This window comes from Oncorhynchus gorbuscha, linkage group LG13 (assembly GCF_021184085.1).
Source record: "Oncorhynchus gorbuscha isolate QuinsamMale2020 ecotype Even-year linkage group LG13, OgorEven_v1.0, whole genome shotgun sequence".
Classification (NCBI taxonomy): Eukaryota; Metazoa; Chordata; class Actinopteri; order Salmoniformes; family Salmonidae; genus Oncorhynchus; species Oncorhynchus gorbuscha.
Genome location: NC_060185.1, coordinates 50,425,880 through 50,440,882, shown reverse-complemented (window position 1 = coordinate 50,440,882; position 15,003 = coordinate 50,425,880). Strand labels below are relative to the sequence as shown.

The following is a 15,003-nucleotide window of genomic DNA, read 5'->3' as shown; positions in this document are numbered from 1 at the left end:
CATGACACTCACCTGGACTCCATCACCTCCTTTATTATCTTCCCTATATCTTTCACTCACCTTGGTTCTTTCCTCAGGTGTTATTGACTCTGTTTTCATGTCGGGCGTTGTTTATGTTACGTGTTTATTGTTTCATTTATTAAAACACTCACTCCCTGAACTTGCTTCCTGACTCTCAACGCACTCGTTACAACAGCCATACAGTGGCTCAAATCAAATCAAATTTATTTATATAGCCCTTCGTACATCAGCCGATATCTCAAAGTGCTGTACAGAAACCCAGCCCAAAACCCCAAACAGCAAGCAATGCAGGTGTAGAAGCACGGTGGCTAGTAAAAACTCCCTAGAAAGGCCAAAACCTAGGAAGAAACCTAGAGAGGAACCAGGCTATGAGGGGTGGCCAGTCCTCTTCTGGCTGTGCCAGGTGGAGATTATAACAGAACATGGCCAAGATGTTCAAATGTTCATAAATGACCAGCATGGTCAAACAATAATAAGCACAGGCAGAACAGTTGAAACTGGAGCAGCAGCACAGCCAGGTGGACTGGGGACAGCAAGGAGTCATCATGCCAGGTAGTCCTGAGGCATGGTCCTAGGGCTCAGGTCCTTCGAGAGAGAGAAAGAAAGAGAGGAAGAGAGAATTAGAGAGAGCATACTTAAATTCACACAGGACACCTGATAAGACAGGAGAGGTACTCCAGATATAAATGTTTTCCCCCCACATTTACACTACATAACCAACAGTATGTGGAGAACTGCTCGTCGAAACATCTCTTTCCAAACTCATGGGAGTTAATATGGATTTGGTCCCCCTTTGTTGCTATAACAGCCTCCATTCTTCTGGGAAGGCTTTCCATTAGATGTTGGAACATTGCTGCAGGGACTTGCTTCCAATTAGCCACAAGAGTATTAGTGAGGTCGGGCACTGATGTTTTGGGCGATTAGGCCTGGCTCGCAGTCGGCATTTCAAATCATCCCAAAGGTATTCAATGGGAGTCAGGGCTCTGTGCATGTCAGTCAAGTTCATGACTGGCATGCAGCTGCTAGGCCATGGAAACCCATTTCACGAAGCTCTCAGACAAACAGTTATTGTGCTGACATTGTTTCCAGAGGCAGTTTGGAACTCGGTAGTGAGTGTTGCAACCGAGGACAGACGATTTTTATGCTCTATTCGCTTCAGCACTCGGTGGTCCCGTTCTGTGAGCATGTGTGGCCTACCACTTCGCGGCTGAGCCATTGTTAGACATTTCCACTTCAACAATATACGGCACTTACAGTTGACCGGGGCAGCTCTAGCAGGACAGAAATTTGACGAACTGACTTGTTGGAAAGGTGGCATTTTATGGCGGCGACACGTTGAAAGTGAAATCTCTTCAGTAAGGCCATTCTACTACCAATTTGATTCAATGGAGATTTCATGGCTGTGTGCTTGATTTCATACACCTGTCAGCAACGGGTGTGGCTGAAATGACCCAATCCACTAACTTGAAGGCGTGTCCACATAGTTTTGTATATATATAGTTTAGCTACAGTACTAGATACGTGTAGCCTACTTGGACACCGGGTCACCACGTTTCCCATTTTCCCACGCCTAATAGCCTGAAGCCACAGGACTCTTCTCGTCAGCTCTTTTCCTCACGTGGGAGCATTTCCAACCATAGGCCTGGATTTTTTTTTACCTGGTTACTACATTGAACAACACAGCAGCTTTTTGGCTTTGTTTCGTTATTTCTGTTGAACTTAAAAATCCACGACGAAATGTGCTCTTTTACAATGGGGGTCAAATGGGAAAAAGAATGTTTGTTTTTATGATGTGAATATCGACTTGGAGTATATGGCTGCCATTTTCACCCCGTTATTGGCACTTTGAGGGTTTATGAAATAGCCACTGTCGTAATTTAGTAGGATGTCGTATGGGTTTGACTGCCCTGGCAAAACTGTATGTTAATGGGTGACTACCTATGGGCCAAGTAGAATGGTTGAAGGGGAACAACTCTAGCTAGCTGCTATATAGTTTGTTGACTGCATGTCTCTCAAGGCACAGCTTGCACTTGTAATCCACACAAGCAAGGTTATTCACAAGAAAGAGAAGATAGAGAGAAAAAAAAGGAAGGAATCATGTCTTTATCGCTCCCTCACTCTGAGTCAACACGGGGAAGAGGAACTTTGCACAGTGGGCCACTTTAATATACATCAAATGATTTGAGTTCTGTTATTTACAGAGCTTCCGCACTTCTAGGGTAAACATCCCCATTTTGCATTCCACTTTTTATTTTTGTATATTGGATTTATTTATTTTTCCTCTGTCGGCGGCGTTCCCCGTTTATTACGCCAATCTGCCTTTCTTCTCCTCTCTCCTTTATCTCTGAAGAGTCTGAGAACTCTATAAGCTGCCTTGGCTGTGACGTGCCACGGCACTCAATTCAATTTATATCGCTGACTGCTGCTGCGGCGGCACATGGAAGAGGGGAGCTTGACGTTCCACCCAGGCAGACAGCACAGCAGCAGGGCAGTCTGACACCTTAAAAAGGGTCCGGCCTCATGACGGCTCCATGTGGCGCAGTCACCCATGACTCCACTGGAAAATGAGCGTCTCTTTGAGCAGGCCTGACAGACGTAGCTTGGGCCTAATGTGCCAGTGTGGTGGCTGGGGTTGAGGCTGACGCCTTCACAAAGTGTCGGGGACCAGAAGCTTAGCTCGACACCATAGTGCTCCGACGGCTAAGCCGCTCCCATGCAAGTCCCACAATTAGGTACTCTCCGGGTGATATCTTTGTGGCAAAGGACCATTCCTTTTTAGTGTGCTGCCGATATCCCCAGTCACTAAGTGCACACCTGCACAGCGCTCAGGGCTTAATAAGGCACAGATAGAGCCTGAGCTCGAGAAGAGTTGGAGATGAATTACATGAAGGTTTTACAGTTGCTGTATTAGGTTTCATTAATTGATACTGGCACAGCAGCCAAGGATAGTCATTTTATACTGCAAACTAATATGTACTGTGCCCTTGAGAATTATCTTGGTATGAGTTAAGTACCTTGCTCAAGGGCACAACGGCAGGCAATGGCATCTAGGATTTGATACTAGCAACCGGCCAGCTACCAGCTCATTTCCCATCGGATCCGGGATTCGAACTGGCAATCCTCGCTGGCTCACGTCTCTAACCGCTAGGCTACCTGCCTTCCGAGTCTGCAGTAGAGGTGGACACAGGAGTGAAAATTCATTCCTGTCCCGTCTTGTCCTGTCAAATGTTTGCCCGTACTGTCCTGTACTGATATCATAAATGACTTCCTCCATTAGCTGCTGGTCTGACTGTCCTCCGCCCTGTGTGTGAGTAGCCATAGCAACTGCTTCGTTGCCTGCTGCTCAGCGATCATGAGACAGTTGCTTGCATACACAGCTGATAACAACCACATTAAGAGATTTTGGCAATGAAGGCAGCCCTTCTACTTACCCAGAGTCGGATGAACGAATGGGTATGTGTTAATGTGTATGTCTCCGTGTGCACTTTGAAGGAACAATTGGGCTTGACTGGTAACGTGGTTTGTAGTAGAGCCGCTCAGGCCTCTTGTCCCTCTCTCTGGGTGGTATGTGATTAAACAGCAGCATTTTTTACAAGCCGTGTACCCGGTTCCTTCGTTGTCAAAGACAACTCTATCAAATTTAGCCAAAACATTGCTCTTTCCTTTTAATGGCTCTGTGAGTGATGGTTCCCGCAACGAGATGCCTGCAACGAGATGATGCAATTCCTCTCTTGAAGCCTTCATCGTTCACTCGTTAAGCATCTGAGTTAAAGGAGTGACTGGTGAGTACAACTGGAGGGAGGCAAAACAGTGAGCCTACAGAAGGGGGATGGGGGAAATGACCATTTAATTTGAATAGATTTTTATTAAGTAAACTATATTAGGCCTACACACTTTTTTAAATGAAATGCTCCACACATATATACTGAACAAAAAATATAAACGCAACATGTAAATTGTTGGTCCCATGTTTTATGAGCTGAAATAAAAGGTTCCAGAAATATTCCATAAACACGTGAAGCTTATTTCTCTAAAAATGTGCATAAATTTGTTTACATCCCTGTTAGTGAGCATTTCTTCTTTGCCAATTTAATCCATCCACCTGACAGGTGTGGCCTTTCAAGAAGCTTATTAAAAAGCATGATCATTACACAGATTACGCAGGACTGTCCACCAGAGCTGTTGCCAGAGTATGATCATTTCTCTACCATAAGCCGCCAAAACAACGTTTTAGAAGATTTGGCATTATGTTCAACCGGCCTCACAACCGCAGACCACGTGTAACCATACCAGCCCAGGACCTCCACATCTGGCTTCTTCACCTGCGGGATCGTCCGAGACCAGAAACCCAGACAGCTGACGAAACGGATGAGTATTTCCGTCTGTAATAAAACATGGCTCCCGAGTGGGTGGGTCTATCGATTTATAGCCATTCCTGTACTGCCCATTCCTGTGGACTTTCGATCCTGTCCCGTGATGTCCTGAACTTGACTTCACTCCCATTCCTGCCAGAATCCCCCAGGACCCACAAGGGAGTCCTTTTCCCTTATCAACCTCTAGTCTGCAGGACAGTTCTCAGAATGGAACAAAAAGCACTAGCCTCCAGACAGTATTAGCCAAAGACCTTTTTTATAGAGTGAGACTGGACATACACCGTAAGTGGTGGAAAAAGTACCCAATTGTCATACTTGAGTAAAAGTAAAGATACCTTAATAGAAAATGACCCAAGTAAAAGTGAAAGTCACCCAGTAAAATACTACTTGAGTAAAAGTCTAAAAGTATTTGGTTTTAAATATATTTAAGTAATCAAAAGTAAATGTAATTGCTAAAATATACTTAAGTATCAAAAGTAAATGTAATTACTAAAATATACTTAAGTATCAAAAGTAAAAGTATATATCATTTCAAATTCCTAATATTAAGGAAACCAGACGGCACTATTATCTCGTTATTTTAATGTAGGGATAGGCTGTGGCACATTTCAACACTTCGTTTACAAGCGAACCATTTGTGTTTAGTGAGTCCGCCAGATCAGAGGCAGTAGGGATGACCAGGGATGTTCTCTTGATAAGTGTGTGAATTGAATCATTTTCCTGTCCTGCTAAGCATTCACAATGTAACAAGTACTCTTGGGTGTCAGGGGAAATGTATTTTCTTTAGAAATGTAGTGAAGCAAAAGTAAAAGTTGTCAAAAATATAAATAGTAAAGTGCAGATACCCCAAAAAGCTACTTAAGTAGAACTTTCAAGTGTTTTTACTTAAGTACTTTACACCACTGTAAGTCCTAGCAAGAGACAGAGAGCATGTGTATCCAGGCACAGCCACTCATTGGCCCCTGAGGAGTCCGTCCCCGCACCCAGTTCGACCACATACCACAGAAAGTCATCCTTTACCTCACTCACATTGACTTCTTTCTAGCTCTAATAAAGAGAAGGCACTTGCCCCCAGATTAATTTCATCAACTGACAAGGTATTTGCCCTGCTGATCAGATTGCTCTTGCTCCTCTAGATCCTCTTTTCTTTCCTCTGCTCTATGTATCCCAGAGCCCTCTCTCTCTACCCATCCTCCTCTCTCTCCCTCCCTCCCTCCCTCCCTCCCTCCCTCCCTCCCTCCCTCCCTCCCTCCCTCCCTCCCTCCCTCCCTCCCTCCCTCTCGCTCTCTTTCTTTCTTTCGATCCTCACTTGCTCTGTCTCTCTCTCTACCCATCCTCCTCTCTCTCTCTCCCTCCCTCCCTCTCGCTCTCTTTCTTTCGATCCTCACTTTCTCTGTCTCTCTCTCTACCCATCCTCCTCTCTCTCTCTCCCTCCCTCCCTCTCGCTCTCTTTCTTTCGATCCTCACTTGCTCTGTCTCTCTCTACCCATCCTCCTCTCTCTCTCGCTCCCCTTTTTCTTTTAACCTGGCAAGTCAGTTAAGACTTTCCTGGAGTAATTGTGATGGATCTGAAAGTGCTTCCTGGAAGTCAGTGTTAGCTTTGTGAACAGAGGTATGTTTGTCGGAAAGCGATTCTGCAGACGCTTGCGTTCACATCCTTTGATTATGATTTCAGAGATTAAAGACTGAAGCCGATTGTAACAGCTTTGTGATTCAGCGGTCTCGGAGTGAACATGGTTTTAATGCAGATTTACAGAGCAAGTTTTGGACCACACTCACAGTGGCCCATGTGCCTGTCTGGCTCATTTGTCCCTCTTTCCCTCTCTGGCTCGGTCTCTGAGACATCATGCTCCTCTTTTAGTTTTTTGTCAGTTTGCATGCAGATTGGAGATGGGGAATAGATCAAAAGCGGAATGGATGAGCTGGTTTGCAAGATCCCCCCAGCCTTAGCGGATTTCAAGGCTGACTGAGACTTTGTGTGTGTGTGTGTGTGTGTGTGTGTGTGTGTGTGTGTGTGTGTGTGTGTGTGTGTGTGTGTGTGTGTGTGTGTGTGTGTGTGTGTGTGTGTGTGTGTGTGTGTGTGTGTGTGTGTGTGTGTGTGTGTGTGTGTGTGTGTGTGTGTGCGCGCGTGTGCGCACTTCACATGCGTGTGTGTGTTGTTGTCTTTCTGTCAACCTACACTATGCAGTCCTTTTAGGCGCCAGGGCTTAGCAGCAGAGCCACTCTAGTAGAAACATGGCAGTATGGCCAATACACAGACGGGTGTGTGTGTGTTGCCCGGTACTAGTGTTTCCTCCATACATGCCCCAAGTAGAGGCAGGGACCCTCAGTCTGCTGCATCCTGTAGCACTTTATTTAACCTCTGTCTCCAACTAAGACCTGGTCCCTGTCCATTCCCCGTTTCTGTGTGGCCCAAAAATGGATCCAGAGAGGGAGAGACAGAAAAGAGACATTTGCTGAACAATTCTGGTTTTTAAGGGACAGTGGTTGGGAGGGCATCGTGTGTGTGTGTGTGTGTGTGTGTGTGTGTGTGTGTGTGTGTGTGTGTGTGTGTGTGTGTGTGTGTGTGTGTGTGTGTGTGTGTGTGTGTGTGTGTGTGTGTGTGTGTGTGTGTGTGTGTGTGTGTGTGTGTGTGTGTGTGTGTGTGTGTGTGTGTGTGTGTGGGAATTGTGTGTGTCTTCACGCCTATGTGTGTGTGTTTATGTGTGTGCCTGCGCGTGTGTAGAAGGGGGAATGGCCCGTGGCTCAGACGTGCGCTTTGAAGTACTCAGGCGGCCGCTCGGCTCCCTCTCGCAAACCAGCGCTGGTGCTCGTTATACCAACGGAGAAGGTGACGCCGCGGCCACCGCACTGGTAATACCATAGAATGAATGTGGGAAACAGGCTTTTGCATCTTGGAACTAACAACAAATATTTTTGTTCGTTACAAATTGAAATTTTGATTGTATTGAAAGGTCAAGTCGTGAAAGCACATAAACGAGCCTGACCTTTTGGGCTGGCCTTTCCTTGACTGGTGTGGTCATTACTAGAGCTGCAACATAACAAAGCCAAGTCAGCCGACGCGCACACACACACACACACACACACACACACACACACACACACACACACACACACACACACACACACACACACACACACACACACACACACACACACACACACACACACACTCGTAGAACGCCTTTATTCTCTGTAGCATACATTTCCCCTAGTGGTTGTTGAGATTACATTGTCATTTTATGACTTGCTCTATTTTGATTTAGAGCCCTCTTCATTATGCGAAGCAAAGTGCACATCTCTGTGTTAGCAAAGCAGCGTTTATTTATGCAGTGGTCCACCATTCTGCTCATTGGGAGATGCAGTTCTACAGGCACACCTGTGACCTGTTCAATAGGGAACACCGTACCAAGCTTTTCTTACTGGACAAGCTTTTCTTACTGGACAAGTTCAAATAGAACTTCTCTTTCCGTTCTGTGCTGAATGAACATGACCCTTTTTAATGAAGGGTGAGATAGCTAGCATCACACAGCTCCTCTGGAAAACCACATCATGCACATCTCCTCTGACGCATGCACACACACACGTGCACACACCCATGCACGGGGGCTCCACCATGACCTTCTTCCAGGTGAAGGGCACGTGCACACACACACACACACACACACACACACACACACACACACACACACACACACACACACACACACACACACACACACACACACACACACACACACACACACACACACACACACACACACACATCCACCCACCATCAAAACCCAAATCCTTTAGCTACAGAGCAACGGCTCGGTGTCTACATTACCCTACAAGATACTGGTGGTGTAGCAGTAGCACCGTAGCATGATATACGTATTTTGTCAGAACACAGCCCTGCTTGCCAGGTCCTAATGGCTCTGCTGCGTTTTTTCAAACGGAAATCTAAGAACGGTGTCTTTCCCTCGAGCAAGGGCCCTTATCTTGGGCCTATACGCTGTAATTTCAGGTGCCAGAATGAGCCCGGGGGTAATCCCTCACACACGCCACGCCGTTTCCCTGCTCTCTTCCTCTCTTCCTCACACCTTTCCATTGATTTGTTCTCTTCCTTTTCTCCCTGCACTCTGCTCTGGTTCCTCAGTAAATGACTGCCACTCCTGGCTCGGACACTAATCTCCTCCTCTCCTCTCCTCTCGCTATCGCAGCTCACACTTCTCCTGAGGAGTCACTGTGGAGAAAACAGCTCAACCCGAATTAAACATGAAGGTGTAGAGAGGCAGTTAGCTCAATTAGCATTTGAAGATGTTCTATAGCTGTGCAGTAGGACTATTATTCTACCGTCTCAGAGCACAGGAAGAAGGGGGTTGAAAGAACTCAATTTGGAACGCTTTGCTCAAGCACTGTCTTTTAATTGTGTTTAAAAAAATAATAATATTTAAGGGTTGGGATTCGACATCACTGGATCTTCAGTTTGTGGTGTATAGACGCAGGATGGGGATTGAGCGAGCACCATGTTGTGCTTCGGCAAGATCGATCGGAACTCTCTCTCCACCCCGGGGGAAAGGTGTAAACACCTTGTGACGAAGGAGCTCGAAGGAACATAACTTGCTGCTTGACACTGACGTTACAGTGTAACTGTATGTGAGGTGCACTGAGAGACATTGGTCATATTTCCGATTCACCGCACTCCATTTTAATTAGCAGGATATGGGCACCACTTAGACAGTTACTCCCATTTACCTTGGCCGGTCCTCATGGCACCTTCTTGATTGTTGAAAGGGCTGTTTTTAGTGCCACGCAAATGTTTTGTTAAAGTCAGACGGGTAGCATTGACAAGTGAGGACATTGAACTGTTTAGATTGGCAGATAAATTGTGTGTGCAGTTACATGTGTCAAATTGTCAACGTGTGGCAACGAACAGCTAAAGAACCATCATTTAAGGTTTTCTTAACCCCACTGGGTTAAAGCCCAGGCATTAGCTCTGGGAGCTTACATGAGTTCTCAGGTGTCAGGCAAGGAGTCTAATAAGACGAGCGTAAGGTAGTTCAAATTGAATTGAATTTGTCACGTACACATGGTTAGCGGATGTGAATGCAAGTGTAGCGAAATGCTTGTGCTTCTGGTTCCGACCATGCAGTAATATCTAACAAGTAATCTAACCGAACAATTTCACAACAACCACCTTATGCACACAAGTGTAACGGAATGAATACGAATATGTACATAAAATATATGAATGAGCGATGACCGAACGGCATAGGCAAGATGCAGTAGATGGTATAGAGTACAGTATATACATATGAGATGAGTAATGTAGGGTATGTAAACATTATATAACGTGGCATTGTTTAAAGTGGCTAGTGATACATTTATTGCATACATTTTTCATTATTAAAGTGGCTAGAGTTGAGTCAGTGTGTTGGCAGCAGCCACTCAATGTTAGTGGTGGCTGTTTAACAGTCTGATGGCCTTGAGATAGAAGCTGTTTTTCAGTCTCTCGGTCCCCGCTTTGATGCACCTGTACTGACCTCGCCTTCTGGATGGTAACGGGGTGAACAGGCAGTGGCTCGGGTGGTTGTTGTCCTTGATGATCTGTTTGGCCTTCCTGTGACATTGGGTGGTGTATGTGTCCTGGAGGGCAGTAGTTTGCCCCCAAACCACTTCTGTCACATAGGCACACTAGTATATACAGATCTGGCTTGTGTGTGTTTTGTATGTGTGTGTTTAAAGTGTGTGTTTATGGGTAGGTGTACGGTCTCACTTGTGGCTCATCTCTACATTGTTTGTGCAAGCTGCTGTGCGCTGCATTCCCTATTGTCATAGCTAGCTGAGTTGAGCAGGGGGCCACACTCAGAGCAGTTCCTCCCTGTTGGCGGATGCCTGGGTTCTCTTCCTGCTCCCACGCACTCACACAAATGTACACACACACACACACACACACACACACACACACACACACACACACACACACACACACACACACACACACACACACACACACACACACACACACACACACACACACACACACACACACACACACACACACACACACACACACACACACACATACTCACACACACACACATACTCAGCCCCTCTATTTCTGTCCCGGGCAGCCTGTGCTGCCTCTCATTTACCCGTCCTTAATCATCTGCCCTTCTCCTCACTACCCACTGCTCCGCCGCAGACCTCCCGTGCCTGGTGGTGCATTGCTGAGCGTTTGCGTTCCACTGCCTTCCACCACGTCTGTCTTACAGGGGAGACCCACTTGACAACTGATTGCACGAGCTGATTGCTGAACAACGTTCAGATCCCTGCAAGGTGCACATGTTATCCCCCCCCCCCGCCTTAATTCCCGGAAGCAATCGGCAGCTTGCGCAGCGTTGTTACACCCCTGTTTGTATTCCATTTGTGTATGCATGGTGCTGTCTCTCTCGTTCTCGTGCACCATGGAGGAGTACAACAAAGAGGAAATGGAACGTAAGATCTTTTGATCATATTCTCAGAGGAGATATCTGATTCCGGGAGTCTTTCAGGGTTTTTTCCCCCGTTTTTTTTGGAGGGGGGGTTGTTGCGCATCAGGAGTTCACTCTGGGAAGAATGGTAAACCTTCAGATGGAGTCTCTGATTATGTTAATAAGCATGTAGGAAGGACTGTCTGGATTTAGCCTTGGAAACGTGTCTTAGTCAAGTGAAGCTCAACGTCTTGAGAAAACAGCAAACCAGCAAGAATATTGTGAATGTATTGTATGCATCTCCTTGATTACACAGTTTTTGTATGATATGAATCAGTATTTCACAAGATTGCTTCAAGATTGCTTTCCAGTTGCTTCCAGATGATTCATAATATATTGTGAACAAAAATATAAGCACAACATGCAACAATTTCGACGATTTTACTGAGTTACAGTTCATATAAGGAAATCAGTCAATTGAAATAAATGAATTAGGCCCTAATCTATAGATTTCACATGACTGGGAATACAGATATGCATCTGTTGGTCACAGATACCTTGAAAGCTAGGGGTGTGGATCAGAAAACCAGTCAGTATCTGGTGTGACTATCATTTGTGTCATGCAGCACGACACATCTACTTCGCATAGAGTTGATCAGGCTGTTGATTGTGGCCTGTGGAATGTTGTCCCACCCCTCTTCAATGGCTGTGCGAAGTTACTGGATATTGGCGGGAACTGTAACACACTGTCGTACACCTCGATCCAAAGCATCCCAAACGTGCTCAACGGGTGACATGACTGGTGAGCGTGCAGGCCGTTTTCAGCTTCCAGGAATTGTGTACAGATCCTTGCGACATGGAGCCGTGAATTATCATGCTGAAACATGAGCTGGTGGTGGCAGATGAAAGGCACGACAATGGTCCTCAGGATGTCAAATTCTCTAAAATGACATTTTGAGCTGGCTTATGGTAGAGAAATGAGCATTCAATTCTTTGGCGACAGCTTTGGTGGACATTCCTGCAGTCAGCATGCCAATTGCATGCTCCCTCAAAACATGAGACATTGCGTCATGTGACATAACTACACATTTTAGAGTGGCCTTTTATTGTCCCCGGTACAAGGTGCACCTGTGTAACGATCAGTTGGATGGAATTATCTTGGCAAAGGAGAAATGCTCACTAACAGAGATGTAAACAAATGTGTGCACAAAATGTATAGAAATGGGCTTTTTGTGCATGGAAAATATCTGGGATATATAAACATGAGACCAAGACTTTACATGTTGCGTTCATGTTTTTGTTCAGTATACTGGAAAGGATGGGTCTCGTGCATACGGAGGGCATTGTTATCGCACAGCCTTCAAGAAGCAATTTTGAGCACGCAATATGTACTATGTAAGTCACATATGCCATTTAGCAGTCAGCGTCAATGCTTTTCTACAATTATTGTCACTGACAATCCATACTATAAGTCAGTATCAAGGAGTTTTGACATTTAACGGCCTTGGCCTGACTGTCAGTCAGTCAAATATAGGTGGTATAATGGTATAATGGTATCTCACTGCTTTGCACCGCGTGACAGTGAAAAGTAATAGCTACATAGTCAAAAGAATCTATTTAGAAATGCACATCTTCACACACCAAACACACACATGCACACAAACATGCGCGTGCGCACACACACACACACACACAAACACACAGACATTGAAATAAACACAGCTACTCTAATGCAGCCAGCCACTCACCGGCCAGGGATCGATTGGTAGGGGATGATAAATGAACCAACACCTCAACAAAAGACGTTAAGCAGAGAGCCCAATGAACCATGCTGCTTTGTAATTACCATACCAAATGAACAATGAGGCATGATGTAGCACCGCCACTGAGTGACATGTGTGTTGGGGTACAGGCAAGATGGGATGACCATACAAGGCCCTGCTGGAGGTGTGCAAGGAAAAGTGGTGGAGGGGCGCCAGCCGAGCTCTAATGAGGACATTGGCTCGCTTCAGAGAATTGGGTGTAATTGAGCTAAAGAAAACATTCTGTTGTCTCCTGATTGAACACATGCCCCATTGTATTTCTTCAAGGAGCAGCATGTGTCTTTGTCCTTTATCTCACGCTGCCTTTTCTCTACCTCTCTCTTTCGCTGTCTCCCCCTCTTAAGGCTGACCTTAAGAGGGGGAGACTGGCTTAGGTGACACTGGTTGCAGATCAGAAGAGAGAGGATTGTCTGTTGGGTTAGTTTGATAGGCTGCTTGCTGCCTGGCCCTTTGATGAACTCTCTAACAGTTTATTTCTCTCTCTCTCTCTCTCTCTCTGTCTCTCTCTCTCTCTCTCTCTCTCTCTCTCTCTCTCTCTCTCTCTCTCTCTCTCTCTCTCTCTCTCTCTCTCTCTGTGTGTGTGTGATATATGCGTGTGCGTGCGTACACCTGCGTGTGTGTTGGCAAGTGCATTGGCGTATGTGCGCGCACGTGTGTGTGTGTGTGTGTGTGTGTGTGTGTGTGTGTGTGTGTGTGTGTGTGTGTGTGTGTGTGTGTGTGTGTGTGTGTGTGTGTGTGTGTGTGTGTGTGTGTGTGTGTGTGTGTGTGTGTGTGTGTGTGTGTGTGTGTGTGTGTGTGTGGGTATCTATATCCCCCTGGCAGATTGGCCAGTGGCACTCAGAGCAGGGCCTGTCCATGGAGAGGAAGCTTCCATCAATCAACGTGACAGACACTCTCTTCAACACCACCCTCACCATCACCACTATTCTGGTGAGTGAACCGTCACGGCAACACACACTCCAGTGACACACGTTCTGGACATTCCACTTGGTTTGTAATGGAGAGAGTGGTAGACATGAAAGTGCAGTGGGGTAGTATTCCTCCATACCACACCGTCACACTCAGAATGACATACACAGGACATGCAAGTGTACACTCCACGTTCACAATAGAGAGAGTGGTAGATAATAAAGTATGGTGGCGGAGTACTTCACCGTAGTAAATCACGCCGCCCTGTCACACCGGCACACTCCAAATGACAGGTACTGTATGTGCTGGATCACCCACTTGGTTTAGATATGGAGAGTGGTTGAAAATAAGGTGTAGTGGGGAGGTATTTCTCCATGGCGCCTAAAACTGTCCTGTCATTCATAGAGTTGACGTCTCTGCCTTGAGGGCGAAAGGCAGGTAGCCTAGCTGTTAAGAGCGTTGGGCCACTAACCGAATCCCCGAGCCGGTAAAAAAAAAAAATCTGTCGAGGTGCCCTTGAGCAAGGCACTTAAACCTAATTGCTCCTGTAAGTCGCTCTGGATAAGAGCATCTGCTGAATGACTACAATGTAAATGTTGATTTCCCCCCCCCCCGACTCTGAAGGTTTCATTGATGTAAATACAGTCTCATCCTCTATATACACTCAGGAAGGTGTATTGCTGGTGTGCTTAGCGGGTCGAGTTGTTTAGATACTCTCTGTTAAGGCTATACGCTTAGCAATTAAAATATGTCATCCGTATTTGGCAGCAAATTTCCAGCGCATGGAGGAACGAGGCTATTGGTCTGGGGAGTAAATGAAGCTCTTCTCCTCTCCTCCCATTTGCACACCCTGCAGGGAGATCCTCTTTCTTCATTGAGCTAGGCCACGCTGCTTTTCTGCAGGTCATTGAGGACTGTGGGAGTTTTTATGACTGAAAAACACTGGGGTTCAATATAGCCATTCATACAACAGATTCTGATTGGCTGAAACAGTGTTCTATCTACACTGGGGTTCAATAGAGCCATTCTACTACCGGCTAGCCCTGCTAGCGCTTGCAGCAGTGCTGATTGGGTGCGTGCATTATGGTTAGCCAGAGAAATCCAAATTGTTCTCCCTCCCACCACTACTTGATGAATCAAAAGACAAGCCCAAAGTATCTTGTAAGGAGGGCCCAAGTGCCCGCAATGTTATTCGCAACGTCACACTTGCTGGTTAAGAATGGAGTAGGAATAAAGTGTGTCTGTGTTAACCAGCGACTTGAGAAAAAGGTCTCATTGAGAATGATTGGGATTCAGGTGGAATGGTTCGGTTGGTTTCACCGACCGTGGGGGCTTCTTTAACAAATGAGAAGCTGTTACAACAGAGGCTGCGAGAGAGAGCGAGAGATTGGGGGGAGAATTGCGGCGGTCCGATCGAGC

The 15,003-nt window shown here is 46.1% G+C and overlaps 1 protein-coding gene across 1 annotated transcript in view; it reads left to right on the top strand.

The window, feature by feature from the left end:
- The window catches only part of grik4 (glutamate receptor, ionotropic, kainate 4), a 475,420-nt gene that overhangs the window by 432,932 nt on the left and 27,485 nt on the right, over window positions 1–15,003 (top strand). Inside the window, exon 12 of the mRNA XM_046294891.1 lies at window positions 13,498–13,605. Coding sequence (XP_046150847.1) covers window positions 13,498–13,605 — 108 coding nt within the window. The remainder of the gene's footprint in view (window positions 1–13,497; window positions 13,606–15,003) is intronic.